The sequence below is a fragment of the Hemicordylus capensis genome, chromosome 4 (assembly GCF_027244095.1).
Source record: "Hemicordylus capensis ecotype Gifberg chromosome 4, rHemCap1.1.pri, whole genome shotgun sequence".
Taxonomy (NCBI): Eukaryota; Metazoa; Chordata; class Lepidosauria; order Squamata; family Cordylidae; genus Hemicordylus; species Hemicordylus capensis.
This window is the reverse complement of record NC_069660.1, coordinates 254,515,361-254,543,301: the sequence shown is the minus strand read 5'-3', so window position 1 is coordinate 254,543,301 and position 27,941 is coordinate 254,515,361. Positions and strand designations below refer to the sequence as shown.

At 41.3% G+C, this 27,941-nt stretch overlaps 1 protein-coding gene across 2 annotated transcripts in view; it reads right to left on the bottom strand.

Annotated features, from left to right (window-relative positions):
• Nucleotides 1–27,941, bottom strand: part of SPIDR (scaffold protein involved in DNA repair) — a 253,771-nt gene that overhangs the window by 4,776 nt on the left and 221,054 nt on the right. For both annotated transcript variants that reach the window (XM_053249054.1, XM_053249053.1), the window contains exons 12-17: nucleotides 23,239–23,326; nucleotides 18,357–18,503; nucleotides 18,205–18,264; nucleotides 11,491–11,698; nucleotides 9,784–9,936; nucleotides 4,413–4,506 (exon numbers count right to left, since the gene is read on the bottom strand). In XM_053249054.1, coding sequence (XP_053105029.1) covers nucleotides 4,413–4,506; nucleotides 9,784–9,936; nucleotides 11,491–11,698; nucleotides 18,205–18,264; nucleotides 18,357–18,503; nucleotides 23,239–23,326 — 750 coding nt within the window. The remainder of the gene's footprint in view (nucleotides 1–4,412; nucleotides 4,507–9,783; nucleotides 9,937–11,490; nucleotides 11,699–18,204; nucleotides 18,265–18,356; nucleotides 18,504–23,238; nucleotides 23,327–27,941) is intronic.

Below are 27,941 nucleotides of genomic sequence, written 5' to 3'. Positions count from 1 at the left end.
TACAAGGGTATGACACTGCTGATTCTCCTGGAGCTCTCAGTGGCTTTCGATACTATTGCCCATGGTATCCCCCTGGGTTGGGACCTGGGGGCATCGTTATACCTATCTGAAGGGTCATACTCAGAAGGGGATGCCTGTTCACCCCTTAGCCTTTGGCCTATGAGGTACTGCAGGGATCTATTCTGTCCCATATGCTGTTTAACATCTACATTAGGGGTGTGCACGGCAAGTCCGGACTGGACTCGAACCAGACCAGCCAAGTTTGGTCTGGACCCCATCAAACCTCCCCCCTGGTCCGGTCCAGTCCGGCGTGTGTGTGGTGTGTGTGTGTTCACAATTGTTTTTTTAAAAAATAAATAAATAAAATAAAAGTACCGGTAGCCCCTTCGGGGGGGTTCCTGTAGGCTGCAGAGGTGTGTATCTGCAAAGATTCCTCCTCCCCACCCCTGGCCTCTGAAATCACCACTGTAGCCAGATAAAACAACTCTTTTTGGCCCATTTGGGCCTCCATAACTGCGCAGAGGCCATTTTGGCCACCGCAGCGCATGTGTAAATGGCCTCTGTGAGGCCTGGCATGGCCCACAGCCTTGCAGAGGTCATTTGCGCATGCACGGTGGTCATTTTGGAAAAAACAAAATGGCCACTGCAGATGCTCAAATGACCTCTGCAAGGCCGTGGGCCATACCAGGCCTCGCAGAGGCCATTTACGCATGTGCTGTGGTAGCCAAAATGGCCTCTGCGCAGTTACAGAAGCCCGAACAGGCCGAAAAGAGTTGTTTTACCCGGCAGCGGCAGTGATTTCAGAGACCAGCAAGGGGAGGGGGAACTTTCACGGACACCCACCCCCACAGCCTACAAGAAGCCCCCAGAAGGGGCTACAGGTACTTTTATTTTATTTTTAAAATTTTAATTTAAAAAAACAACTTTGGAAAATTTGGACTTGTCTGGTGGTTCGGTTCCAGTCCAGATGGAACCGGGGTGGGGTCCAGTTCGATCCCAAACCCCTGAACCTCCAGACCGGTCCGCACATCCCTAATCTACATGAAACTGCTGGATAAGGTCATCTGTGGGTGTAGGCTTCTGTGCCATCAATATACAGATGACACCTCGCTCTACCTATCATTTAAGTCAGCAGACACCAGGGAGGCAGTGAATGCTCTGAGCCAGGGTTTGGACACTGTTCTGGACTGGATGGGGGCAAACAAGCTGAAACTTAATCCAGATAAGACGAAAGTGCTCTGGTAAATCTGGTCTTGGACAGGAGTCACACTCCTTCTGAAATACGCCTCAGGGTGCTTCTGGATGATATGCTGCCCTACATCAGCTGAGACTCAACTTGAAGAAGTCAGACCTGACTTCAGTCACTCATGTTTTGGTGATGTCCAGACTGGAACCCTGCAATGCACTCTATGCAGGGCTGCCCTTGAAGATGATTTGAAAGCTTCAGTTCATCCGGAACACTGCTGCAAGGATGCTCGTTGGTGCAAGTCACTTCATGACTGTTACACCCAACCTGTGGCAGCTTCATTAGTTCACTAGTCTGCTTCCGGGCTAGATTTAAGATGCTGCTCTTGATCTTTAAAACCCTATTTGGCTTGGGGCCAGGGTACCTGTAGGACCACATTCGCCCATACAAACCTGCCAGGGCCCTCCATTCGGCACCTCACGCCCTACTCATCAGGGTTGTAGTGGAGCCAGGACTAGGCAGGTCGGGGATCCGGCACTTCTTGAGGGGCTGGGATGCTGCCAGGTTGCATTCAACCCCCATGCTCACTGGGACCAGCTTCCCCTGTCTGCTGCCCATGGCCTCCCCCAGCCCAGCTGACCTGTTCTGCTGGAGGTGCCTTTCTTGCTATGGAAAGACTCCCTGCATGCTGCTGGGTGTGGCTGCTGGGTGGATGTGGATGCTGGGTGGGTGTGTCTAAGTGGGCTAGCACTGTGAGTGCCTGCACTTCTGAATTTGTGACTAATGCAGCTGCTCATGGCCCTGCAACTTATTTATTTGTTATTTCTCTGTGTGAACCACCCTTTTGGAAGGGAAGTATAAAAATCGAATGAATGAATGGAGAGAGAGAGAGAGAGAGAGAGAGAGAGAGAGAGAGATCTGGTTGGCAGGGACTAGAGAAAAGGCCTTCTTGGTTGTGGCCCCTCAGCTTTGGAATGCCCCCCAGAAGAGCGTCACCATGCTTCCTCCCTCAGTATTTTTAACACACAATTAAAGACACATCTTTTAAAAGAGGCTTTTTGATATTTTATCTGCTGCTTTTATCTGGTAGGTTTTTTAAATTTTAGCTTTTTATCAATAACTTTTAATTCGAACTTTTTTAGCTCATCTCTTAACCAGTTCAATTTTATTAATCTTTTACTTTATACTTTATCTATTTTATTAATGTTGTGAGCCACCCTGAGCAGTAGTGTGCTGGAGGGGTGGAGTATAAATATTTTTAGGTAAGCAAGTACAGTAAGTAAATAAATACATCCCTTGCTGCTTCTAGGATTTCTTTGTAGACTAAGAAAAAGCCTACTTCCTGGCTGAAGTTGGCACACTGTGTTTTCAGCCCAGCTCTCTTCTTTGCCTCCTCCTCAGCGCCCCTCTTTCTCTACTTTCTTTCCCTGTGTTGCTGTCTGCCCTCTCCCCACAAGAGCTGAACTCCTTCTTCCTAAATTAGGATTTGTTTCTCCCTCAACAGTTCTTTCCAACAGCAGCAGAACTGAGAAACCCTGCTTTTTGTTTACAGTATCTTGCCTTCTCACTTGCTCTCTCCTAGTCCTCGCCCCATTAAAATTCTTCCTTTCTCCCAAACAACAAGCTCTCCATCCAAGGAAAAGCCTTTTCCTGGACTCCTGTGTGTGTTTCCCCCAAACCCCCGCCCCTTACTTTTGCTCACAACTTCAGCCTATTTTCCTCCAGTGCAGATAAACTCCTTTCAGTTAGAGTCTTTACTCCTGTCACTCTTCTATTCTATTTCCCTTCTCTGTTTCTCTCCAGATCCCCCACCCCTCTTTTTCTACCCATAACTTCAAACAATTTCATCATAGCTCAAGTAACTCGTTACTCTTCCTCCAAAATTTCTATGATTCCTTGCTTTCCCATCAGGTCTATATTAGTCTAGGAGTTCCATCCCCAAGTACCTTTTGATTTGAGTGGATTTCTCTTCATTGCATTGCTATCATTAAAACTGAATGCCTGGTCACCAGTTACCTCACTATTACATGATTATTGCATTATAGCAGACGACCAAGTTTAATAACGGCGTACAATCTAATTCTTCTTAATAAATGTAGTATTTTTCATTAGAAATTTGTCTTGCCTCCCTTTGCATTACTTTGTTCCAATGCATAGGTGAGTCCCCTTGGTTTAAAAGATCCCACAGACATGCATTTCCCCCACACATGTCCCATAACAGCTGGAATATAAGAGGCACTCACAGACCCTCTAATTCCCTGCAATGGCCTTTTGTGCTACCTGCATATAGGAGGAGGAAAGCAGGACTTTGTTATGTCCCAGGGGAGAGGGGGCCCATGTTCACCCCTCTCCCCGGTGAGCATTGGAGTGAGGAAAATAGGGAGGTGTGGAGGTGGGGGCCCTGGTTCTTTGAACCCATCTGCTCAATTATAGCTACACTCCTGTTAAGTCCTTTGGGGATTCCTCTGTATGTGGGCACAGTGCACGTGGGGAATAACTGGATCCACAGAACCCCAAAAAGACATTTATCTAATCATATTTATAGATGATCTGATATATGTAATCCTAGGCAATGTATATAATTTTAAAATAAAGCAACTATAAAACAGAGTAAACACAATTTAAAAAGTTTTACAGGATAAAAGCAACAATTAAAACAAATTTGATTTTTTAAAACTAAAAGTCTGAGAAAGAGAGGCATCTTCTTAAGGGTCTTTTTTAAAGGCAACCAGAGACGGAGAAGCTCTTATTTTGACAGGGAGTGCATTCCAAAGCCCTGGGGCAGCCACAGAGAAGGCCCGGGTAACTTGACCTCCCCAGATGACCTTAATAGGCGGCAGGGCTCATGACAGAGAAAGTGCTGCTCTCTTAAATATTCTGGGCCCAAGCCATTGAGGGCTTTATAGGTAATAACCAACATTAATGTGCAACATTAAAATATGAAATATTTCTGTCTTCCAAAACTTTTGAAAACAATGTTTGTTTCTTCTTCTCAGGTAGATAGAATTAGAGGCAAAGTCATAGCCACGCCTTGATCATAATTTGATAGGATCATGGACCACAAATTGCCCAACTCTGCAGTGAAGGAACCATTATTGTATCCCATGACTGCTGAATTACCTTAGGAGCTTTTGGTGAGAAACTGTCAAAGTATTTTTGAGAGCGAGTATACAATGCCCACAGGATTGTCCTTATCTACATGCTAGTTGAACAAGCATGTTCTTACCTGTCCTGTGGATGCTGCTCTACTTTTCCATTGCCACATCTGTTACATGTAGGCCAGGAGACCGCAGTTCTCTCATTAACTCCAGAAACAGTACCTGGAAAAAAGCAAGCAAAATTTTTGCATAGATTTAATATATATTGAGTATGATCCCCTTTGATACTTCATCAGTTTAGCTTGATATAACTGCCTTTTCCTTTTCTGCAGAAGTGTGTTTTAGTGGTTTGCTTGAGGGTCCCCCCCGCCCCCGCTCCAAAGCAAATTAGAATTGAAAATAATGAACAGGCATACTATAACTTGTTTCATTTTTAAAAAATCCTTAAATTGACTTCAGAACCATTAGAAAATAACACTCAAATGCTGTTTCTTTTATTTTCATGCTGTTAAAAGCTCTAACCGGCCAGTTTTTTTTGAATTTTGTCTCTCAGTCTCTTGCCACATCAGAGAACAAATAATGTTGGTTATATTTTTATTTCCTGGTTTTAATCTGATATATGAAAAATGCTAGGTGAAACACAAAACAAACAGATAAGGCAATTTTCTTAAAACAATTAAACCAGTATAACACCATGAAGTTTTTCATACCTGGCTTTTAGTTCACATCTCTTCCGGAATGGAGAGTGTACATTCACATATCCACCAAATGTACCCTGAAGTCCCCCTGTGAGCTATCAGGGAGCACTTAACACACAATTCAGGTTTTTCATCATGCATTAGAGTGTAGCCTGATTAATATACAGGGTAAAAAAAAAATCCACTTTTTGCGTTGGTTGTTTTGGGGGCAACTTCGAACTCACAGTAAAGCCTCACAGAAAACCTGCAGTAAAGTCTGCTGTCTGGGAAAGCTCCAAGAGTCGTTTTCTATTTGAATCTGTGTAACAGACTTACAATCTATTTAAAAACACACACCAACATATGTGACTGGAAACATTTGGGAACTGAAGACCAGAGATATTTTGGATCACTAGTAAGCACTGTGTTAAGTATTATAAATCAAGTAAATTGGGTATTTTATGGGAAGGCCAGAAATTTAGAACAATGGTGAAGTGTTGAGCCAAGTAATAAACATTAAGGATGTAACACTGTTTCCAAGTCAAACACACACACTGGTAATCTGGGACACTTGTAAATAAATGGATTATAATTACTAAACCTACATTTTATATATCAAAAGGCAATCACTAGATAATAATTGTGTTGAGTAAGAGTCCTTCAGTCTTAGGATAAATTACAATTTTAGAGGAAGAAGATTGGCAACATTAATGTCTACTGGGCAGCAGTGCTGGGACAATCACCTAAATAGTCTGGTGAGGAAACAGGTGAAATGCAAAAAAATATGCTATGTCCCTTGTTATTTTAGTTCATAAGTTCACAGACAGACACTTGAAAATGATTGCATTAAGCTGAGAAATAGTGACCTGCCTAAGGTGCAACTCTCTCCCAAACTACACACCTGAGCCTAGCACTCATATCTGCTACACTACACTGGTTCTCTAAGCTACAGTTTAAATCTGGGGAATACAAGAAAGAGCACTGAAATATAATACAAAGTGACTAGGTTATCAATTGATTTTGTTCACACATTTGTGGGGTGCAAGCCATCATTCATAGAATGAGAAGGAGAGCTGGTCTTGTGGTAGCAAGCATGACTTGCTCCCTTAGCTAAGCAGGGTTTGCCCTGGTTGCATATGCATGGGAGACTAGAAGTGTGAACACTGTAAGGTATTTCCCTCAGGGGATAGAGCCGCTCTGGGAAGAGCAGAAGGTTTCAAGTTCCCTGCCTGGCTTCTCCAAGATAGGGCTGAGATAAGTTCCTGCCTGCAACCTTGGAGAAGCCGCTGCCAGTCTGTGAAGACAATACTGAGCTAGATAGATCAATGGTCTGACTCAGTATGTGGCAGCTTCCTATGTTCCTGTGAAACCAAGGGACAGCTCTACAAGGACATCCTGCCTTACCATTAAGCAAGATGAACTCAGCCATTTCAAGCACCAGACTGCGGGCCAGTTCTCAGGAGCAACATGGAAGCCTACCCAGCACTCTTCCCATGGATAATCCACATACATAATCATGTGGTTATAATAAGACCCTCTGAGGTATAAGGGAGACCTGTAAGGAGGAAAAAGTATCTGTGGAAAACTACAGCTTTCAGGGCAAAAATACATGTTATATTGGAATTCTGAGACTGGAACTCCCAACACCATTTTCTTTTTGTAAAAGCAGCCTGTGTGAGTAGCAGGGGAAGGGAGACTTGGATCAGGACTGTAGTGATGGGGGAGAAGGGGATGCAGAGGAGAGCATGTACTGGTATAAAGACTGGTTCTGTAAGTTGCAACCTCCATGGCTAACAGCAGCTGGAGTGGCAATTTGGATCAGGGCTCCAGTGCAGGGGAAAGAGATGGACCCGCCTCATCCCCTCTGCTCCATGCCACAACCCCCTATCCAGAGCAGGAGCCTCCACAGCTGCTATTACAAACAAGAACATTATGTTGGGATGCCAGTCACAGAGCTCCAATGCAGCAGGCAGTTTGGCTCTTACTCTGCTCTTATCGTCACCCTTGGCCTTTTCCTTTAAAATTCACTCCAGTACAAACTAACCTTTCCTCTCTCATATAATTTTTCAGAAGCAGCATCTAATATTTAAGGGTCTCTAGCCTGTTTCTTAAAAATCCTGTGTTCAGTTTCTTCCTATGCTACAATTTCATGAATAACTCTAGCCACATGACTCAGAAAGTTAAATAATTATATTTCAGTATTTTGCCTTGGAAAAGCTACCCACTTTGTTTCCTATCTATGAAATGGAGCATAATAGCAGTATTCTCACTTTCTGTAAACCTCCCTAGGAACAAAAGTCATAATATGGGATGTAGTTCTAGGATTCCCATATTAGGACTGGCTCAGTTTAAATATTGTCTGAAACCAAGATTAAATCATGGCCCTACATAACATCTCCAAGCCTTGCTTTTGTGCATTTCCTCCTCTCCTTTGTGCACAAGGAAGAAAAAGCATTTCTACTTCTGATCCAGGTTCCAAACTCAACAAATTCTGTTCCAACACATGTATGAACACATGTCAGGATGTCCCAGTTTCATATCCTGCCTAGATTTCAAACTCTGGTTTAAAAAAACCAGAATTTGCCAGGTTCCAATGACACAGCAAATCCTTGCTAGTTTTAAAACAGAATCAGAAGTAGAAATCTTCTTCCTGTTGCAGGGCAGGGGGGAGTCCATGAGCCCCAGACTCATGTATGCTGCAAGAAACCATGAATTAATCCTAAATCCACATAACATCAGATCCTGGGCTCTGTCTTTATGCTGCTTTCCACCTTTATCTAAGGCCTCTTAATCTCTGGGGCTGGCAAGTAAAGCCAATCATGTATCTCATTCATGGTCACATCCATTCTTGCCTGATAGACCTTCATCAGTATTTCTATTTACAAATGAAAAGCTAAGGCTGATAAAGTTATTCAATGAGTCCATGGCTAACTAGGGGTCAAAATGCTACACTAAACCACATCAATTTTCTGCAGGTTGATGAAAAATAGATTGCTAGATTGTCATGAAACTGTGAATAGAAATGTTAAGCAGCTGTTCTGTACTAGAACAGAAGACAACATCAACATTTTATTGTGACAGTATAGAATTCCTGGATTATGCAAGTCCATTCCCCCCTTAGTTGCAGATAACGTGAGTGTGTAGGAAAGGGGTATTTTTTCATATATTGACCACACTGCGACATTTTGAAGAGAAATTATAACTTTTTCCAATTTTCTTCTCTTATCACTTTACACTACATTTACTATACTACCAGCTTTGGTATTAAGGACTTTAGAAATAGTACTAATGAGTGACATCAACAGACCTGAATCATTTATTGGCAAAGATATCGCTAGCAGCAAATCTTCCCACAAAACATATGCGGTAATGAGCGATTAGAACTGTCCTGTATGGGCAAGCTGCCTTACTAAAATTATTTTTAAGAATGATGAACTGTCAGGATATACACATTTTTGAACAAAGCATATGAAAGACCACCTCATAATCTGGAAAGGCAATTCTATAGATTATCTATGCACTGTGTGAAAAGAGTTCTTCCTTTTGTTGGTCCTAAATTTCCTGGCCTTCACTTTCATGGGATAACCCCTGGTTCTAGTGTTGTGAGAGAGGAAGAAAAATTTCTCTCTGTCCACTCTTTCTACACCACACATAATTGTATATGCCTCTGTCATGTCTCAACTTTTGTTTTATCATGGTTGAGAACACACACACACACACACACACACACATACACACAGAGAGAGCTTTCTTGTACTGAGTCAGACAATTAGTTTATCCAGTCCAGTGCTGTCTATTCTGCCTGGCTGTGCTCTTTTAACTGGAGTTACCAGGCAGAGACTGAACCTGGGACCCCTATACCTGCCAACCAACTGCCCTATCATTGAGCTAGTGAGCCCTCTACCATTATCTGTGAAGCTGGCTAAGGTCATTCAGAGCAAACTATTAGCAGAAACTTCTAACCTTGGGGCTTGTGTGTGTTCCTCACTCTCATTCCTATCTATGTACACACACACACACACACACACACACAGCTACCAAGTGCACACACATAAATCTCTACAAACTATCCAGTAGCCATTGCATCCATGGCTTCAAGTCACCAAAAATTTCCAAAAGACAAGACTAGAGTGCACGTTAGGCACAAGCTGGATGTGCAGGCTGAGCGAGTCAGTTTGAGGAGGAGGGAGTAGAGCTTGCTGTTTGGTAGAGTTTGCTGTCTATTACCCTCACCCCACCAAAAGCCCCAGCACTGTGGCCAGAGCTGATTATAGTTCCCAAATAGAAAGGTTTTCTAAATGCTGATGTCATAGGCTTCCTTGGGCTCTGTACCTGCCTAGTGCTCAGATGCGACAGCATAGGAAAACACCACTGTCTGTAGTCCAGCTGTCCTGGGAGCTCTTGATCCAAAGGTAGCAGCAAAAACAGCATCCATGGCTCCTCTCCACCAGCTTTGTCTATGTCTGTAGCTGGCAGCTGGGGGGTGGGGAGTGCTAGGAGGAGCCACTCTTTGTTCATTGGCCAGGCTGTTCCTCAGCCAAAATGGCAAGTATCAATGACATCACCACCTGCTGGTTCCCTCTGTGAAGTTTTTCTATGTTGAAGACATGCAGTGGCAAAGGTGGGTGGGTGGGTGGAATTATCCATTTTCTCTGTCCTACTTCGTCCCTATACATGCAAGGATTTGGCAGAGAAGCACAGGGATGTTGTTGTGAGGATAAAATGAAGAGAGATCATGTATATTGCTCCAAGGAAATGCAGGATAAGTAATAGCAGCAACTTCAAATAGGCAAGTGTTTGCCCCAGAGAGAATTGTACTAACCTCTTACAGTACAAATGGAATTGACTTGAGTGGCAGAATCCAGCTCGTCTAGTTTGACAGGGCCAGTCAGTTCCATGATGTCAGAACCAGCAGCACTACACAAAAGGGGCTTTTGTAACAAGAGAACGGTACGTTCAACGCAAATAATCCTACCTGCCAACAAAGACATTTTGATATGTTACAGTAACAAGGGGAAAGGTGACCATGTTGATTAACTGGGCCAATAAAGACAAAGTTCCCAGCCAGCCTTTCTCAAACCTTGATTTAGTCTGGCTTATTTAACTCTGAAAATGAAGCACATATTATGCTCTTGTTAAGCAAAATGGTTTCAAGCCCAGACCATCTTGATATATCAAAGGGAAAGAGGATGAAATCTATCTGCTTTTTGGTTGCTTGCAGGATTTTCTTCTTGCCAAGCTGTTCAGAGGCTAGACATGTTGCACTTTGCTCCCCAAAGCAGGATGGCCAAACCTTTGCCCAGTGCAGCATCACGTGGGTGATTCAGTGGATCTAGAAGCATGACAGGAGTCTTTTCTAAGTAGGTCAGTGGCTCAAACACAACTGAGGCTCACAGTGACCAAAGGCCATTATAATCTAGTGATTAACCTGCCCTGAATGCAATTAAGATCTAAGCTAATTCTTTACTATATGTGCAGGCAATTGCACATATTGCAGTTAATGCTATGCGGGCAACTCTAGATGGCTGCAGCAGGGCAGGGTCTTCTAAAATAAAAGGTATGTCAATTCACTTGGGGCATCATGTTAGTAGGGACAATTTGGCCAGCAACAGAAGTAAGGAACATGATTAATCTTGTGCATAACCTGCAGGAAAGGAAGTCTGAAGCTTCACTACTCTCAGCAAAAGTTTAACCATGATAGAGACATGAACCAAAGACACAAGGGCACATGACTATCTCTTAAGGTGAGAGAAATAGTAATGCCATGTGGCATTATGAATGAATGTAGGGCAAAACACTCAAAGGTGGTCCAAAGAACTCTCTTTTATAGTAAGGTACATGAATCATCCTCCTAATGTTACTTTTTCACTCAAAACATGGATAGATGTGCATGTATCTTTACACATTTTGAAGACAGTTGCCCCAACTATCTTCCACCTTACAAAGATAATTTCTTCCAGGGATGATTAGAGGCAGGCTGGCAGGTTTTTCATCACTGCTACTAGAGCACTCAGAACTGTATTTGCTGCTTTTAGAAATGTAAAAGGTAAACAGGGAAAACTGCCAATTCACAATTGCAGAGCACCTGAAGTTTTTGTGGACTGAGCACAACATGCTTCATTTTGGGTTGCAACTTAGACTTTCTTCAGGTTATATTTTGTATTGTATTTGTAAGGTCCTAAAGCAGTTTACATAGATATAAACCAATAAATAAAATGGCTGCCTATCCCCAAAGGGCTTACAATCTAAAAAAGAAACATAAGCTAGACACCAGCAACAGCCACTGGAAGGATGCTGTGCTGGGGTTGGATAGGGCCAGTTGCTCTCCCCCGCTGAATAAAGAGAATCACCACTTTTAAAAAGGTGTGTCTTTGCTCAGTTAGCATGAGGAAGCTTATAGATCTTATAGAAGTTTGTTTGGTTTCACATGTTCTATTATTAAGAATATTTATATGCTGCTTTCCCACAAAAGAAATCATAATGTGTTTTACACAGAAGAAGAAATGGGGGGAAATGTTTTAGCGTTTACCATTTCCACACAGAGCATCCTTGAAGAAAATAACACAGGGGGATGTGTTATTAAGAGCTTCCATTACTTTCCCATCAACCACACATGATGAAGCAATGGAGATTGGCAGGGTTTTTGGAGTTCCAGGACTGATCTCAGTCTCATTCTGCAGGGAGGAATCAGTCACAAACAGCCAAAACTGCCTTTGGCTCAGAGTACTACCGGTTACCTGGAGTTTGAAAGAAGTAAAATGCATACAAATAATATGTTGTGAGTGATAAAGCACAACCTTTTCTCCAGGTTTAGAAGGAGACTACCATAAAACCACCAGTTTATCTTGTTATACTGACATCTTCAAATTAGCAGATTGAGTTTTATATCCTAAGCCACCTAATGGTGCAGCATGGAAATGCTTGACTAACCAGCAGAAGGTTACCGGTTTGAATCCCTGCTGGTACTATATCAGGCAGCAGCGCTATAGGAAGATGCTGAAAGGCATAATACTGCATGGGAGATGACAATGGTAAACCCCTCCTGTATTTTGCCAAAGAAAACCCACAGGGCTCTGTGGGTGCCAGGAGTCGAAATCGACTTGACAGCACTTTTTTTTTTTTTTTCAGTAATGAGACTTCCAATTCGATTCTATGCTCTGCTGCTGTTGCAGCAGGTCTAGGTGGTAGGGATGTGCATGCACTCCCAGGAGGGTGGAGGGGTTACTTTAAGGGGCAGGGAGGGTGCCTCTTACCTGCCCATCCCTGCCCCGCCGCTTCCCCCCCTCGCTAGCGCTCTCCCAAAAAGCATGGGTGTGAGGCTGCAGCATTCCTCCTTACAGCCCTGTTCAGGGTTGCCACGCTGCAAAAGCTTTTGTGGCCACAACAAATATTGTTCTTTAAGGTGCCACAAGGCTCTCCATAGTTTTGCTGCCCACCCCCTGGAATCTGCATTAGAGCTCACTATTTTCACTTAGTCAAAAGATTTGCATTTATTTTGAGGAGGAGTATTTATTTGCTTGAAAAATACGATTTTGACAAAAATGTAATATCTCAAAATTGAGGTTGTTTGCTGTCCTCTTTCAAATTATAGTTGCAATCCAGAATTTCCCTTCTGAACTTCCCTTGCAGAATTTTAAAAGCTCACTGAAGGATTGAATTTTATTTTTAAAATGTCACATGGAAGTAACATCAGAACTTTGAAACACTAACCTTTAGATTCTGACCAATGTGACAGCCAGCCAAAAGTAAACAACAACAAGTCACAAGCACAAATCATTTTAAAACCATCATCTTCCTGTATGTGTGTCAATTTGTTCTGAACAGAAAGGACAGAACAGACAAACAGCAGCAGGATTGAGTTATGTGAGAGTACAGCTCCCCCAAGCACAGATGGAATATATTTCCTCATTTTCCTTTTGTACCATAATACTTATTCTGAATAGTAATAATAAAAAGGCCATATTTCCATTTCCCACTTCATATAAAGAAAGAGCTGGAGAGTTCTAGCTCACATGGTTACACAGAGCAACTCTGGTAGTTCCAAAAGTATATATAATTATTAATTACAAAATGTAAAATGTTCGCAAGGTTATTTTCCTCAGTTTTGAATAAATTAGACTGCAAAAGAAATATAAACTGAACCAAGGTCCCCTTCATATTTTATGGTGAGCCACTCAAGCGAAGAACAAGTCCTAGTGGCAAAGACTGAAGTCAATAAAAAAGTTCCAGCCATGACATTTATTTCCGAAATTGTTAGAATACCTAAGAGCATATGTATCCTGACAGCTACAAAATGTAACTCTTTCTGTTCATTGGTAATAAAGCTTTTTCAATTAGTTATTGAAAATTCAAGGTTGAATTGTGGCTTTTTAAACCGCTTTAAAATGTTTCAACAAGGGCTGCTGAATGAAAGGAATCTCACTTCATCAATCAATTAAAGTTGCATATGAATAAAACAAATCTTTAGGCAAATTATAAACACCATACAAAATCAACATCATGAGATGTCTATAGCGTGAAGCTATGGAGACCTGAAGTAGGAACCCATCATCTGAGAAAATCCCTGGGCAAATGAAAAGGTGAGAACAAAGAGACCAAAAAGACCTAGTAAGGCTAACTGAATTATATCTACATAACTCATTCTGTACGTCATCTTAAGACTGTTATAAACTTCAAACCTTGGGACTTTCCCACTACACCCACATTTTCATCTCCGCAACATGCCCCTGCCATCTTCATTCAGTATTATGGAGAACCTAAAAGCTTGCCAATCATTTTGTGACATGTCATTTGGTCCTAATAAAGGTATTACCATAGTACAGCTTTTGGATTTGTTATTAACAATTATTAAAGGGGGCCTATAGATATCCAAAAGAGTCATGGCAGATCAGTCTTGTCACAGCACAACTGCCCTACCCTCAAGTCTGGAAAAGGCTGAGGAGCTCACTTGTCTGATAACATTTGGCCCAGCTTTATTTGCTTTTGGCCAAGACAGAGGAGGTGAGGAAAATGAAGAGAGTGATGCAGTGACTTATAATTTTACACAGATGGCAAAAGGGTAGGCATGGGATGCAGCTGGGCCCACGACTGAGATTAACCCAGAATATTTCAATTCCTCATGCGGCTTGTTTTATCAACATTGCAGTCCTAAATCTACCTTGTAAACTGGCAGGAGACATCTCAGCAGTCTGCAAAGCAATTTTATAAGTATTTTGTCTCCCTGTGATGGATACCAGGAGCCTCTAACAGACTTAGCCTGTATCTGTACTTTTCTGATCTGATCACAAAAGTAGCCTCCACTATGCATAATTTAGTTTCTAGAAAAATGGTCGTAAGCAGACCTGGCAAGTTCAGAATTATATTTTACACACCTCAACCACCACTGAATCTCTAGGACAGGCATCCCCAAACTGCGGCCCTCCAGATGTTGCTGAACTACAACTCCTAGCATCCCTAGACACAATTTTTTGTGGCTGGGTATGCTGGAAGTTGTAGTTCAGCAACATCTGGAGGGCCACAGTTTGGGGATGCCTGCTCTAGAATGTAAGACAAAAATTTGCTTCATGTAGCTGGGATGCAAAGCTAACATTTGCTCCCTATATTCCTCAATCTTCCATTATTTCAGTTTTCTGTAAACCTTTCCCCCTGCCACTGAATTCTTCACACAACTTCTTGTTCACCTGTTTAAATGGTCTTCATACAACTTCTTCATATATAGGAGCAGAGGTGGAAATATTACCAATGAGCAAAAGAAACTGAGTAGGTACGATATCCTATCAATACATCACAATATCCATCCTTCAGAGGAAAAGCAACAAATTGAAAATACCTCGTTCCAACTGGGCAACTTTCCATAAATACACAACATGGTCAGGAGTGAAGACCATGGGCTACCAAACTGTAAATGCCCAGGGCTACTAGATTGGGTCATATTAAAATATAACAAATACATACATAGAATTAAAATAAAGACCTGGGGAAGCTCTAAGGAGTACACTCTGCACAGAACCCCCAAAATATATAACAGAGGAAGCCGTTTGAATAAAGCTTGCTGTGTCTTGGTCCCTGGGTGTTAAATTCCTCTAAATGTGAGGCAGACATAACCAGGTGGCATGGAAATTATGTGGGAGCATAAAGACCCTGAAGCATTACTGTGGGATATGAACTGTCTTGCTCATTCCATGAGGGGCTTATTCAGCTGCCAGAGACTCTGTAAACACTAAGGCAATTATCCTGCCACCGAATAAGTATATAATAAAGAGGAAGTCTCCTATTATAAAATGACTAATCCAATCTTTGGAGTAGTTTCTTCACACTACAGATAATAGTGTCACGAGCTGATTGCCTTAAGTAAAAAGAAGAGATTGACGGCTTGAGTTTGGGAATCTCCATGAAGTGGCCTATTTCTAGCTTCTCAGCTGAACTTCCCAAGGTTACATACAAAGTATTAGAGTCTAATTTTGTTCATTTTTAAATAGATTTTAATTTAATAGAGCATTTTGTTTTATGCTAATGGTATCATCCATTCTAAAATATTGGAATGGAATACTATTATTATTATTATTATTATTATTATTATTATTATTATTATTATTATTATTATTTCGATTTCTATACTGCCCTTCCAAAAATGGCTCAGGGCGGTTAACACTGAGAAATAGTAAATTAATAAGATGGATCCCTGTCTCCTATATCTATATTCAGATATGCAAGCAAATAAATCAAATTCTCCTCCTCCTCCGATAACAGTTCACTGGTGGGACAGTTCTGGGTTGCAGCTACACATAATATCCAGGCAAATGTTCACAATCCAAACCAAAATTTTTAAGTAAGGGAGAAATGTCAAGACTTTTAGGAGGAGAGAAAACCAGTAACAGTCTGGATTGTTAGGAGACAGAGGGAGGGACAGAGGGGTGGGGGAGATGAAGTGTGGACTTGCACTCTCAGCCATGTTCAGTTTTTGTAATGTAATTTTCAGGTGTAGGAACTTTATTTTTCAAAGGCAAAAGATGTGATATTTGCATGTGTTACGGTAGTTCCTAGCAAATGTCCCAATTCATACTATGGTAAAAGTATCTCTCTCATTTACCAAGCTTTATTTAATTGGAATCACTGGCAAGTCTATATCCTCAACTGTCCAAATAAATGTAAACATCTCAGGTGTATTCCAATAGCATCTTTCCTTGCATATATAAGGGAACTTTGTTCTTTATTTTTCACAAAATGCTATCAATGTGCATGATGCCTTCCACCATATTATAAAGAAACATGCTCTTATCCAAATGTATTAAAATATATTCATATAGTATAGCCTATTAAAATTAGTTAATAGTCAAAAGAGGAAAGACACCAGTGGACAAGGGACTGTTCTTTGGGCATATCTAAAGCTTTACTGTAGCCCATGGCTAGTGTCATACTATTCGGAAGTCTCAATGGAGCACCCACAAACCTACAATGCAACCACTTTTTACATAAGAATATAGGAACTATCAGTCTGAATGACATTGTAAGGCATATACCTCTCTGAAAGTGGTTCATGTCACACCAAGCTATTGTGAAAATCAGTTCTGAAATACCCATCTCAGCAAATGATGCAGATGGCATAGGAAGCTGCCTTATATTGAGTCAGATCATCGGTCTGTGTTTATTGTCTACACTGACTGGCAGCAGCTTCTCCAATATTGTAGGCAGAAGGCTTTCCAAGCCCTCCCTGAAGACACCAGGGAGTGAACCTGGGATCTAATCCCTGGAAACTGATTCAACCAGGAAGCTTAAGATTTGTAGCCCTTCTTTACTAGCCATCCCAGTTCTAGAGCAGAAGAACTTATTTACTTATAAGTTAAAAAGTTAAGAACTTTTTATTTACTTATTTTCCAAAACTTCTGAAACACGTTTAAAAGCCCTGACCTCATGCAAGCCCTAATTCTTCCTTTCATCCATTGAGAGGAAAACACACCAGGTTCATGACTTGTATTTATCAATTTACATTACCTACTATATACATATCCTGCAGCCAGGCCAAATCCCATGTGAAGCCACCACACCTTGTCAAACTGCTCTGTACCACTCCCTTAATTTTGCAGCGCCCAGAATTTAGCAGAACTTGCTCTTTAAAAGTCTTTATCCCAGAAACAGATATTATTTTGAAAGCTGTTGAATGGCATCAGCAAACTGTTGATTGACCTAAACACAGCAAATATTTTGTTCTCTCGCACACTTCTGACTTTTTAAAAGAGAGCACTAATTCATCTAGTCAAGTCTGCTAGAAGTAGGAGGAAGAATGACTTCTACTTTGGGATCTGTTATTTTTGAACATTTCCAAAGAAAAATGGTCTTTTAGAAAAGTCAGAACATTCCACTTAAAGTTGGGAAATGAAATATATAAAAGGGAGAGGCTTCTGCCTGCATGTATACCCATTTCGACTATGTTCACATATGAAAGGGTTTTTTGGCTTGTAAAGTAGGGATGTGCATGGATCAATTTTTGCGGTTGTTTGAATTCGGACCAAATCCAAACCACTGGTCTGCTATCTTATTTATTTATTATTTCTCTGTGTAAACTGCCCTGAGCCAGTTTTGGAAGGGTGGTACAGAAATCAAACTAACAACAACAACAACAACAACAACAACAACAGGTTCCCTTAAACCAGCTGGCTGGTCCATTCCGTTCGATCGAACTGGCTTGACGGTCTGAGGGACTATGCTTGTAAAGGGAAATCCAGTGAGGATTCCCCTTTGCAAGCAAAGGAGCCTTGAGGCTTCTAAGGGCAGCCGGGCGGGGCAGTGAGAGAGCACCTTTAAAAGTAGGCACTAATCAATCCTTCAGCGGCAGTACAGTTCTGGCCTCAGCAGATGCATGGAGGCCATTTTAATGACCTCCACACAAGTGCGGAGGTCACCGCAGGCGGCGGCAGATCATTAAGCACCTACTTGTAAAGGTGCCCTCTCATCACATGCCTTCCCCGGCCACCCTTAGAAGTCTTTTAAAGGCAGGGTTCCCCTTTGCTTATAAAGGGAAATCCTCAGCAGATTCCCCTTTACAAGCATAGCCCCTCGGACCGTCGGACTGGGCTGAACCAGTCTGCAATGGACCAGGCTTGGTCCAGTTCAATCACACACCAGACTGCCTCTCCTGGAGCCCAATTCTGTTCATGACTGAACAGGCCTGGTTGATTACAAACCAGTGCACACCTATATTGCAAAGAAAGGCCTGTAAAAAAACCCAAGGAAGCAAAGACATTACCTGCAGTCTTCGATAGATAACATATGCCCAAAAGCTGCAACATTGATTTAAGTCACGCATCTGAAATAAAATACAAAAGTGAGCCAATTTCAGAGCTTTTACTCTATTAAAAGATATGCCAGCTGCAACACTTGCAAACACAAAAAAATTACCTGAAGAATTTCCTTGAGATTGTGAACCACTGGGGGAAAATACAAATTTGAAATTTGTTCTGTCTCATCTGCTTCAATGTGTCTTTGTTCAGGATGAGCAGCAAGAATGTAACAGAAACCTGGAGGAGGCAGGTTAGCTGTAACATGCTGTGGGGGGAAACACAATCTATTATAATAAATAAAATGGATGTTCCATGCTATGCTTATTTACCTGATGAAGTCTAAAAGAAAAGTCTTCATCAAAGCAAATGGGAAGAGCACATTTAAGGAAATTGGTTTTAAGAAGTCTGAGGGCTAGCTTGCCTATTACATTGTGCCACTTTGAATTCTCCCTGGGGAGAGATCAAAAGCTGGCCTCGGGGCTTGTATGCTCTCTTCCCAGAGGAGAGGTGGAAACCTCAACTGGGAGATCCCAAGGTGAGGAGAAATAAAGATCCTGCCCACTGTATGCTGGGCATACATAAAGATTTCTACGTTTTCCCCCCAAGGGAGGAAAATAATTAGTCAATTACATGTCTTAACTCTTTATGTATAGTAATTAAAATGTGTGATTACTCAACACTTACTTTAGCAAGCAAATCAGCAGCACGAATGTGGCTGAGACTGTCTAGAACTGGCTAGGTGGCAACAATACTGTACATATTCCCATGTCCTGCATTGTGGAGAGTTCTGTTGTCATCTCTCCCCCCCATTCCCCAGAATTACTTAAGATGAATTCAGTGTTGCATACTTCCCTCCTTCATACTTAGGCATCCTTAGTAGCAACAGCTTCTCCAAATGTCAGAGGGTTGACCCTCTTGGCAAAATCAGAACCAATGTTTCATTTTTACTTTCCTGTGTGGCTACACCCATGAATCTGTGTCACAAGAAAATACAGCTAAGCACAATCAAGAATCACAAAAGCTGTTTTTGTCATGGTAGTCACGGTGGAAATGGATTCCATTAATTTTCATGTCTAAATGATTTCTATGACATTTGAGAATTTTAGCACGTGGGTGAATTTGATAATAAACAGACAGACAAAGCTGCGTCACTGAGAAACATAAATGCTGCCAAATTAAATCTTGGGCAGCAAGAAGATAATAGACAACATGAATACTGGAACATGGAGCAGTGTGACCCTCCCTCTTTCATTCTCCCATTACAATTAAACTGATTTTTAAGGAAAAAATTAAAAGATAATATCCGTTGTCTGAACAGGCAGTAAAGCTTTTTGGCTTTGTTTTTACCCCCTTTTTCCTTCTTTGAAAGTTATATAATTCATCTTGGGAGATTACATGAGAGTTACTAAAAATCACACAAAAAATTAGGATTAATGAAAACAGCTGTTCAGCCATTAATTTTTTTTCCACTTGCAAACATAATGTCAAAGTTAAACTGGATTCCTTTCCAACATTTCTAGCAGATATGCTGGTTTCTGATTACTCAAAGAGAACTTTATATCATAATCCCTTCCAGGAAGTGTCAGCTAAATTAGCTTAAAATATTTTAATTTAGATTGTTAAAATATGTACTATTTATATTGTTAAAATATGTACTATTTGTGTGTTAATAAAAACTATGGATATGAACAAATATTGCTAGAAATTGGCAGCGCACAAAAATAACTCCTAAGTTGATTTATACTATCCCTGGTTTACAAACAGCTGTGCACCATAGTAACTGTGAGGTAAGAGGTGGGAAGTCTCTTGTTCAGAATCTCGTCTCAGCCTTCACTAGGTAAAACATTGTCCTCGCAGACTTAGCCCTCCATCTGCAATACAGGCTAATTGCAATACTGGCCTGCTTTTAAGGGCTATTATAAGGATTACTGAGATAGTCTATGAGAAATACTTTAAATACCTGAAATTAGTTATATAAATGCTAATCATTATCATAAAATAAATAAAAATATTATAGAAAGTGTATTTATTTTGAGAGAATTATTAAGAATCACTAATGACATTTAAAAATGAAAGTAAACTTTATTTATTTATTTATTTATTTATTTGCACAGACAGGTGTTATTGACTGGTTTGTTTTATCCAGACATCGAATCCTTCCCAAGGACCTGGGATGCCTGAATTTTATTATCAATGTTGTTGCTGTTATTATAGATATTGTCACATAATATAGGCTGTTCCCAGTAAAGTTGCTTTTTGTAATTGGCTGATGGTGATTTCTGTGGCCCCTATGGTGTTGAGGTGCTCTTCAAGTTGTTTGGGAATTGCACCTAGGGTGCCAATTACCACTGGGATTATTTTAGTCTTCTTCTGCCACAGCCTTTCAATTTCAATTGGTAGATCTTTGTATTTTGTTATTTTTTTCTATTTCTTTTTCTTCTATTCTGCTATCCCTTGGTATTGCTATGTCGATTATTTTAACTTGTTTTTCTTTCTTCTCGACTACAGTTATATCTGGTGTATTGTGTGGCAGATGTTTGTCTGTTCGTAGTCAGAAGTCTCATAATATTTTGGCATCTTCATTTTCTACCACTTTTTCAATTTTATGGTCCCACCACCAATCTTTGGCTACAGGTAGCTTGTATTTTTTGCAGATGTTCCAGTGTATCATCCCTGCTATCTTGTCATGCCTTTGTTTGTAGTCAGTCTGTGCAATCTTTTTACAACAGCTGATTAGGTGGTCCACGGTTTCATCTGCTTCTTTACAAAGGCGGCACTTGCTGTTTGTTGTTGATTTTTCGACTTTTGCTCTTATTGCATTTGTTCTTAGTGCCTGTTCTTGTGCAGCCAGTATTAAACCTTCTGTTTCTTTCTTCAAGTTGCCATTCTTAAGCCATTGCCAGGTCTTGGTGATGTCTGATTTTCCACTTATATTGTGCAAATATTAACCATGCAGTGGCTTATTTTTCCATTTTTCTGTTTGGTTCTTGACTTGTTCTTTCTTGTAGGCCTGCTTTGTTTCATTGGTGTTGAACAGTTTCTCATTATTGACCATTTGTAGTGCATCTTCTTCACTGTCCTTGATATATTCTTCAAGTCCTCTTTTCTCCTCCTCTGCTGTTTGATGGACTTGCAGCATTCCTCTTCCACCTGAGCTGCGAGGGAGGTATAGCCTATCGACATCACTGCGGGGGTGCAGAGCATGATTGATGGCCATTATTTTCCTGGTCTTACGATCTAGCGTCTCTAGCTCTGCCTGGGTCCAGTCTATTATTCCTGCAGTGTATCTGATAACAGTTATCGCCCAGGTGTTTATGGCTTGTATGGTGTTCCCACCATTTTTTAATTTTTATTATTATTATTTATTTACACAGACAGGTGTTACTGACTGCTTTGTTTTATCCAGACATCGAGTCCTTCCCAAGGACCTGGGATGGCTGAATTTTATTGTCAATGTTGTTGCTGTTGTTATAGATATCGTCGCAGAATATAGGCTGTTCCCAGTAAAGTTGCTTTTTATAATTGGCTGATGGTGAATTCTGTATTATTATAATTATAATTATTATTAATTCAATTTCTATACTGCCCTTCCAAAAATGGCTCAGGGCGGTTTACACAGAAAAGTAATAAATAAATAAGATGGATTCCTGTCCCCAAAGGGCTCACAATCTAAAAAGAAACATAAGTCAGACACCAGCACCAGTCACTGGAGGTACTGTGCTGGGGGTGGATAGGGCCAGTTACTCTCCCCCTACTAAATAAAGAGAATCACCATGTTAAAAGGTGCCTCTTTGCCCAGTTAGCAGGGGTTTCCAGGACTTCTGTTCCAAATGTACTTTTACTTATTCTACTGTGTAAAAATTACAATACATGGATCCACCTACTGATTTGAGATTTATATAAACCTAGACATAGAGGAAATTGAATGTGGTAATCTAAAATTTTACCTTGTCTGTAAATTTCCTGTTTTATGGTGATTACTGTGCAGCTTAGCTCTCCCCCTGCCCCCCAGGAGTTCCTTCTTTGATTTAGGGTCAGATTGGACAAGATTACCAGGGATATCCCTCTGGTCCTGTCTTTTCACTCTTCTCTCTTGGTTCTTAGTTACAAGGTCAGTCAGCATATTTGCTAAATTGCACATGTTTGCCCTTCCCAGTGCTTTCCTCCTAGAGCTCTTACGAGAGTGCTCCGTCTTTCTTAAAGAGCCCTCCAACACTAAGAAAACTACAGTACTGTACAGAGGTCAGCACAGTGGGAAATGGCTGTCACATTAAAGTTTTGTTATTGTTTTTGACCAAAGTGGTCCCTGTTTGAAAAATAGTGACGATTAAAGGCATAAGGTATGAAATAGAACCTTACAGGACACCATAAGCCAAATGCCAAAATGCTGAGCAGAAACCTCCGAGCACCATCTTTCTGAGGCCTGCTTTCCAGGAAGGACAGGGACCACCACAAAACTGTGTCCCATCCTTGCCAGGCAATCCAGAAAGACTGATGGTATCAAAAGCCATTGAAAGGTCAGCAGAAGCAAAATGGGGACACACACCCTTTCTAGCTGCCAATGCAGATCATCCAACCAAAGTCGTTTCAGTCTCCATACCAAGTCAGAACCCAGACTGAAACTGATTCAGAAAAACTATCAGTAAATGTTTATTTTCAATTTCATTTTAAATATATTTAGGGAGACTCATACAGTATTCCTCTGAAATTCATATCCCTTTTCCAAGAACAAAAGCATCATCAATTTTAGACATAAGTGTCATGCAAGTTCATCCAGAGTCTACATGGGATGCTAACAGTGACAAAGACATAATAAAACAGTGGATGAGAAATTCAAAAAACTGTTGCTGAGGTTCTACTTGAGAAAAGAGGAACAGAAGTAGAAACTCCAGGATATAACAAAGGAAATGAGAAGGTGCATAGAAGACCTTCTTGCATTATATATTAAAATGTTAACTTTATGGGGAGTAACACTGTTTTATTATAACACAGTAGCTTACCATTTCATTCTCTTGACTTCGGCCAGGAACTTTTAGAGGCAATACAGGAGGCCATAAACTGTCTATTAGGCTAAACAGCCCCAGCATGCTTTTGGAAAAGGGGGAAGGGGAGAGAGTGAAATGTAGTTTCACAATTTAGAATGTACATTTAAAATTATTTAAATAATAAATTATTTACAAGCAAATTCATGTCATACTTGCGCACTGCATTCTAGATTTTAGGTGCCTTGATTAAGCTTCATTTTTGCTACTACCAAGGAGTGGGGGGAGTACTGATTCTGAAGCGCTGAGAAAGCGAATTTAATAATTATGTGGGTAAGTCCAATGACCTACTTCCTTCCCACGCCAGCATATCCTTCTCTGGAGATGGGGATGCTGGAATAGGAAGGAACCCGGCCTTAGCCACATAGTTCCTCTTTACAGACGTAACCAGAGAGGCATCAGATTCAGCAATGTATTGGCCTTTATGCCTCCCCTTCTTCCTTTGTTTGCTTTCTCCACTTATTGCCATCTTGTCTGCTCTTTATTGTCTTTTTTTTCTTCTCCACCTTTTTTCAGTTTACCAAATTCCAGTGCCCAAGGTCTCTCTAATGAAATCCAGCTTCTGATACTGCATGTGCAGAAAGATCACCTAACAATGTTTAAAAAGCTTAGAATCTCCTAATGCACACATGTAATTGTAATTCTGCAGAAATGTAGGACAATTCATTTGGTTTTTTTGCTGCCTTATAAAAATGAATGTCGTAAAAGCAACTCCTTGAGTGCCGTGTACTCAGATCATATCACTGTATAGCAAAGTGTTGTATCTTGTACAAGCTCACTGTGTAGGTGATCTTTTCGCTCTAGTGATAAGTCCAGCATAATGTATTCATAGGTGTGAATGCTATGCCCAGACAGGAGTAATGCTGGTGTGGGAATAAACCAGGAGTGGCCCTTTCATGATGCAAGGTGAGGTGGTTGCCTCAAGCAGTGGATTGCTGGGGCATCAGAAAGGCAGAGAGATGACCCTAACTGCTGTCATCAGAGCACCTCTTCAGGACCAATCTGAACCTTGCTAGCTTTGCAGGGACTGCCTCACTTTAAGGGTGCGCACAAGACCACCTGGCCCAGTTTGGTTCGAGTTCGAATCGGACCCAAACTGGACCAGTTTGATTTTGCCCCCCATTGGTGGGGGAACCCCCACCACTTTGGTTCAGTTTGCAGAGGTTGGTTGTCAAACTTTTATATATATATATATATCCTTTTTTTGTTTTGTTTTTTATTTACCCCCTCTGGCCATGCAGGGTCCCACTGCATATGTGCGGTGGCCTCCAAATGGCCCCGCCACAGCGGCCCTGCCATGGCAGCCTCCAAATGGCCCCACCATGCCAGGGAATAGGCCTGGAAAGGGCCAAAGACCACCCAAACTGGGCAATTTTGGCATAAAGAAAGGCCGGCAGGGGGGAGGGGAAACCTTCATGGACCCAACGCCACCTCGGAGAAGCCCCCCAGAGGCGGTAAGTTTTTTAAAAAAGAATTCCTCCTCTAAATGGCTCTACAATCCCCGACCGGGAGTATGTGTTCAGTCCAGGGTTGAGCCAAACCGGGGGTGGTTCGGCCTGACCCCAAGCCTTCGAACCGAACTGGTTCTATATCAAACCGGTTCAGATTCAAACCTGTTTGCACACCCCTACATCACTTCATACACCTTGTAAAGTCTGTAAGAAGAATGAGGAGAAAAAAGGAGGCTGCTGGCAACGTTCCCTCCTCCTCACCTCCTGTGCCACTTTCAAAGCTCGCAAAGATCAGTTTTGAAAGAAATATGGCCCCTATCAGGGGCATGGGGCAAGGCAGCATTTCGCCTCAGGCACCACAATTTGTTGGGCCGCCTCTGGGAAAAACAACATTCATTCAGCCCGTGTGATTTTCTTGGTGTTATTAAGACAGTGCTGGATCCAGCCATGGGGAAACAATATTTTGTTGCAGCAAGCTATGACGAGGATCACAGGTAATGACAGAGAGGTGGACACTGTTATGATTAAGGAGTAAGCACATACATTAGATTAAAAAACAACAGTACATTTACACAGCTTATTCATAATGTGTACCAAGTGAGGAAAGCCCAACACTCCTGTGAGGGACCATAGCCCAGTCGTAGGGCACCTGCTTTGCATGCAAAAAGGCCTCAGGTTCAATCCCTGACATCTCCACAGGGGCGTATCTAGGGATAGGGCAGGCAGGGCACGTGCCCCGGGTGCCACTTGAAGGGGGGCGCCATTTTGTAAAATTAATTTTTAAAAAAAAAAGGCTGCCAAAAACAAAATGGCCACCGTGCATGCTCAAATGGCCTCTGTGAGGCTCTAGGTCATGCCAGGCTTTGCAGAGGCCATTTGAGCATGCGCGGTGGCAATTTTGTTTTCAGTGGCCTTTAAAAAAAAAGATTATTTTTAAAAACAGCCACTGCACATGCTCAAATGGTCCCTGTGAGGCCCTAGAGGCCAGCGGGGTGAGGGGAAATCTTTGGGGGAAAACCCAGCCTTTAGGAAGCCCCCCAAAGGGGCTACAGGTAAAAATAATAATTAAAAAAAATAATATAAGACACTGTACACATATTCAGATTGGCACTATGTACAGAGAATCAGGGCTTGTGAATACTGAGCTGACGCTTAAGAGCTAGGATTGTATTCATTTGCTCTTACTTTGCTTCTTGTGATAAGTGAGTTAAATGTGGTGTCTTAATAATATGGCTATTAATGGTGAGTTTGTCTTTGAATCAGTGTGAAACCCTTAATATGAAGGCCCACTGGGAGTTTCTTGCTCTCTTTCTCTCATGTTAACTGTCTTTCTGAAAGACTAGAATATATTCCAAGCAGTGACACAGTTTACTCTGCATATCCTTTAATTATTTACAGAGTATCTGGGAAAAGTCAAATTCTCCATTGATTTTTAAAACTTATGTAATGGTGATGCTACAATGCATAGTAGAGAATTATACAGGCACTTCTGTTTAGTTTTCCAAGTACATCTCCACATAGTATTTGGGTATTTCATGAGCCCCCACATACTGAAATTTGTCGTTTTCCAGCATTTTTTGGTCTGGCTAAGTCCACTGCTAAATAGTTTTTGAAATATTAAAAGATTAACGAGCTTGACTTGTATTTTTGAGCTGATATTATGGTAAAGTTATCTGAAAGATGGGTGTCAGATGCTTGGACAGGGGGCGCAATTTCAGTGTTTGCCCTAGGTGCTATTTTCCCTAGATACGCCTCTGCATCTCCAGGTAGGGCTGTGAGAAACTCCTCCCTGAAACCCTGAAGAGCCACTGCCAGTCATTACAGACAATATTGAGCTGGATGGACCAATAGTCTGACTCAGCATAACACAGCTGCATATGTTCATATGATCATAATGCTGACATGCTTTCAACTCTTTAGCAGTGCACAACATCAATTTGTAGTAAGAAATGCTAATCAAAGGAAAGATAGTTTTTAGCTTATTTGATTTGAAGTTTTATTTTCTGCAACATGTATACAAAATCTGTATGCTCATGTCAGTGTAAGAGTAGCTTCTACTGGCACAGCATCTGTTAAGGGGAAGATTTAAGGGAATTGCTAGGCATAACCAGGTAGTGATTCCATTTATTTTCCTTAAAATGATACACCAGGGGAAAAATGGACCTAGCAAATTCTTCATGATAAAATCCAGCATATTGCCCTCTCTTCCTTGTTTTAGCACAATCTCCCATGAATCACCTGCTGTTCAGTCACCATAAAGTATTCAGGTTAAGGTAATGAAGCTCAGGGAAGGCTGCTAGTCATATATGAGTAAGAGAGACAATGTGAAAGGGTGCCAGGAAACAAAGATCTTCTCCCACGTATTGTTAATCAAGCTGATGCAGTAAGGACTGATTACAATTCTAGTCATTGCTCTCTCAACAAGAACCAGAAAACAAGCAGAACAACAAAAACAGTCACAGATATGAAATATCTTCCCAATGAGGAAAAAATAAGTAGGCAAGAAGTGCTCTTCAGCTTAGGGCTAGGTCGCACTGTAAATTTTTCCACACAATCATCCACACAGCTCATGGAGAAGTGTGTGAGAGTTGGGCTGTACATTTAGGGAACCAACAATAACATATAGTTGGTTCGCCATCTTGTTGTATTCCCCAACAAGAATATATATTGTCAACAACAAGAAACCACAGAGCATAAGTACTTTACAACTGCAGTCTTCAGACTTTTCAAATCTAAGACGCATTTAGTTCCAAACTGGAACATGAGACTCACTTCCCGTTTTGTTTTGTTTACCATTTATTCCCATTTTTCTCTTTAGGGTGACTAGATGCAAAGGAGGGCAGGGTTTCTATTTTTTAAAAAAAACAAAAACAAAACCCAGTGTATATAAGAGGGCGTTTTAGGAAGTGCAATGTCATGCACTTCCCAAGAACCACTTTGAAGTTCTGAACCTCATTGATGGGGAACCAAAGAACTGTGGAATAAAATCAAAGAAGTTGTTAAGGATGAATGTGAAAAGAGACTGCAAAGACCAAGAAACAGAAGAAAGCAAAATGGATGTCAGAACAGACAGTGGAAATTGCCAAGAAGAGAAGAGAAGCCAAAGTCAAGAAAGGTAAAGACCTCAGGAAGGAACTTAAAGGGAATTTCAGAAAGTTGTTAGAAGAGACAAGGAGCAGTACCACAATGACATCTGTAAAGACCTTGAGG